This window comes from Halichoerus grypus, chromosome 2 (assembly GCF_964656455.1).
Source record: "Halichoerus grypus chromosome 2, mHalGry1.hap1.1, whole genome shotgun sequence".
NCBI classification, from domain to species: domain Eukaryota; kingdom Metazoa; phylum Chordata; class Mammalia; order Carnivora; family Phocidae; genus Halichoerus; species Halichoerus grypus.
This window is the reverse complement of record NC_135713.1, coordinates 171,399,022-171,402,332: the sequence shown is the minus strand read 5'-3', so window position 1 is coordinate 171,402,332 and position 3,311 is coordinate 171,399,022. Positions and strand designations below refer to the sequence as shown.

At 54.1% G+C, this 3,311-nt stretch overlaps 1 protein-coding gene across 1 annotated transcript; it reads right to left on the bottom strand.

The window, feature by feature from the left end:
• Window positions 1-619: 619 nt before the first annotated feature.
• LOC118532245 (C-C motif chemokine 13-like) lies at window positions 620-2,493 on the bottom strand. Its single transcript, XM_036086661.2, has 3 exons — window positions 2,277-2,493; window positions 1,619-1,733; window positions 620-1,181 (listed from the first exon to the last, which is right to left on the bottom strand). The coding sequence occupies exons 1-3, from the start codon at window positions 2,350-2,352 to the stop codon at window positions 1,076-1,078; spliced, it is 297 nt and encodes a 98-aa protein (XP_035942554.2). The 5' UTR covers window positions 2,353-2,493; the 3' UTR covers window positions 620-1,075.
• Between the last annotated feature and the right edge of the window lie 818 nt (window positions 2,494-3,311).

Here is a 3,311-nt window from a genome sequence, read left to right as displayed (position 1 = left end):
CAACTCCATCCTGCCCACGGCCACAGGCCACTTTGCCTGGCCTGCCGCTGCCCTCCACCCTCCGAAGGTCCCTCCCTCCCGCCCTCAGAACTGACTCCAAACTCTGCACCTTGCTATTCCAAGTCCTCTACAACCACACTTCCAGCTTCCTTTCTAAAGCACTCTACCTTTTCTGTTCCGGAACTTAAACTCCAACCATAGGGGATATTTCCTCCAGGCCCTCCCCTGTCCTTTCCAACTTGAGCCTCCTCTAGAAGAATCTTTGCTATGACTGTGCTCTGGTATCCTCCAGGGTCGATGCTAACGAGGACCGGGTCATCTTGTTTTTCCTCTGGATCATTCCAAGGACCAATTGGAGTGGGGAGGCACGGGGACAGAGACCAGTTAGAAGCTGATGCTAGGGGTTGGAGTCATTATTCTAGAACGTGCTAGGCTGCTGAGTCGGGCCCTCTGCGACAGTCAGATGAGCCCAGCTCAGCCACCAACCACCACGAGGTCCTTCCCACAGCCAGCCCCCTCTGTCAGCCACCTGCCCCCACCTTGGAGCGCCCCCTACTGGTTGGAAGTTACCCTCCCCCAAGAAAACACCACGATGAGACATTTTAAACACGGTGTACTTTCTGCAAAAAGTCAACAATCTTACGAATGGCATTCTCCTTTCGTAATAACATATTTAGCTGCACCTTACATTCACAAGGCCCTCCCCTCCCCGGATTGCAGTAGCCCTTCATCTCCATGATTTGTAGGCACATGCATCAGCCAGGGGGTTAGGCAGGAGACAGACCCGCTGCCTGCAGCTTACAAGGAATGGAACCCCGGCTGATGACAGGAAGCAACTGGCTCAAGGCCTTGCTTTAAAAAAAAGATCCCCAGTATTCAAAATAAGCCCCAAACCAGCAACAATTCAAATAACATTAAATATTACTTAAGACATAGTACATTTTTTGCATCACAAAACAGCACACTATTTGAAACTATAGTAAAATTAGTCCAGGGTCTAGCTGGGGAAGCTGGAGGAGAATAAACAGTCATTCGATTCTCATACTTGGCTTGGTCTTAGTGTGGCTTGAAGAGTTCAAGTCCTCAGGGTATGAGGTTTTTGATTGAGGTGTTTCACATAATCCTGGACCCACTTCTCCTTTGGGTCAGCACAGATAGCCTTGGCCAGTTTTGTACTGAAGCTATGGATGAAAGAGGGCTGCACAGTTAGGTGGAAATCAGTGTTTTACCCAAGAGATGCCTCACTGGACTCTCAAACCTGCCTGGTCCACCCACTACAGGGGAGGGATCCTCTGTAGGGTGGGACAGGAGGAAGTCGGGGTGTGGAAAGAAGGGGACTTTGGAAGTAGTCACTTTTCTCGGAGGCCCTGGAGAAGCTGGCCTGGCCTCAGCCAAAGCAACGTTGAGACTGTGAGCTAGCGCCCATTCAGGGAGCAGGTGGAGGACCCGGCCCTCTCCAGGCCTGTTTATGATGCAATCATAGTCTGGTAAAATCTTATCCCCCGAGTATAAGATCCCAAAGTGGTCTGATGCCTGTCTTCTGGGGTGGAACTTTGGATCAGGGGACGTGGGAATGGGGTGTGGTCAGGTAGGGGGTGAGCAGGGTTTTTCTACCTACATGACAGCTTCCCGGGGACAGTGGCTGCTGGTGATTCGATAGCTCTCCAGCTTCCGCAAGGGGATCTTCTTATTGTTAAATGTGAAACAGCAAGTGAATAGGGCGCTGAGTGCATCTAGAAATAAGGTCAGAGACAAAGCCTTCTAGGAGGCGCTAGGTTTTTATCAGCTTGAATACAGCAGGAAGTGCCTGTAGGGAAAGGAAAGGAAAGAGGTCGATGTGGATCTTATCCACCTCAGGTCCAGCACTCCTGGCCCAGAGTCCTGAGACGGGGGTAGAACTAGAACATCTCAGCTGCGCATTGAGGATGCATCGTTGCTGACCGGGGCAGGCCAGTGGGACAGGTCCTGGCTCCGGTGCTCCAGATACAGTATTTGGGAAGCTCAACCGGGGTCAAAGAAAAGGCCCTGGGTTTGGAGCGAGCGGCTTAGGTTTTCCTCTGGCTCTGCAATGGCTGGAGGTGGGTGGGTAGGAACCCTCCTGCACCCAACTTGGCCTTCAGCTTCCTGTCTTTAAAATTAGACATTTAAGTGAAGCTCTGAGGACTCCCACTGCTCGGGTAGGCTCAGAAGTGGGGCACTTCAGCTTCGGGCTTTCTAGAAGGAGAAGAAAACAAAAAGGAGGAGAGAGAACGGGAAGGAGGGAGGGACGGGCTCACCTGGCTGGGCGAGCACCTGGGGGCTGAAGGCGGCGGCTGTGAGCAGCAGGTACAGAAGCGCTGTGGAGACCTTCATGTCGGCGGGGAGCAGGGAGACTGGGCGTGAGCGAGAGCTGGGGGTGTCTGGGCCCGTCTCAGCTTCTCTGCAACGCAGGTGGCTCTGCCAGCCTTTTAGAGGAAGCAGAGAGGGTGGGAGCTCCCAGAGGGACGTTTGCCTGGGCAGGGTCAGGGTCAAGTTAAGATGCAGGGCACTCCTGAATGTGCTGAGCTGGAGGTTGGCTACCCGAGTTTTCCAGGAATTTCAAGCAGGAAGCTGCGGGCTGCCGCAGGGCAGGCACAGTTTCCTTCAGCTGCCCAGGCCACAGAGAGGAAGCCGGAGCACAGATGTGCCACCATTGGCCATGGGAGTGATCCGCGGAGCTGTCCCGTGGGTTGCTTTCTCCACAACCAGAGAAAGAGCGCCACGCGAGGGCTTTACACGGGCGATGTGTTTGGTCCTGACCGGGTATATCCCGTTATCATCATGCCCATTCACAGATGAAGACGCTGAGGCGCAAGGACCTGAGGTCACTGGTCCAAAGCCTTGTGGGAAGTGAGTGGCGGTTCCAGAAGAGAAAGCTGGTCTGTCTATATACGATCACCACGGCCTTTCCCACTGTCTTGGGCGCGGAAGACTTTCTCCGAGCAGTTTTATGTGGCAGGGTCATACCTGAGATGAATCAAAGCCCGCTTTTAAAGGCAGGGGCTCCTCTTGTCACATCTTTGTGTCCCCTTCTGCCACTCAGGCCCAGAGAGCTATGGTTTGAAGCGCACTGATTTGTCCAGGCACCTTGTTTTCTGGAAGGACCATGGAGTTTCTAGAGCTCCTGCCGGGAAGGAAGTTGCAGGGTAGAGCAGAGTGAGCTCTTTGCTTCTGTGCCTGCCACCCCTCCCCCCTGCAACGAGCATGTAGCTGAGCTGGAGCTTGGGGTGGGGGTCCCCGTGGGCCCGGTGGGAGGGGGGCAGCCTTGGACTGCAGGATACCACCTGGCAGGA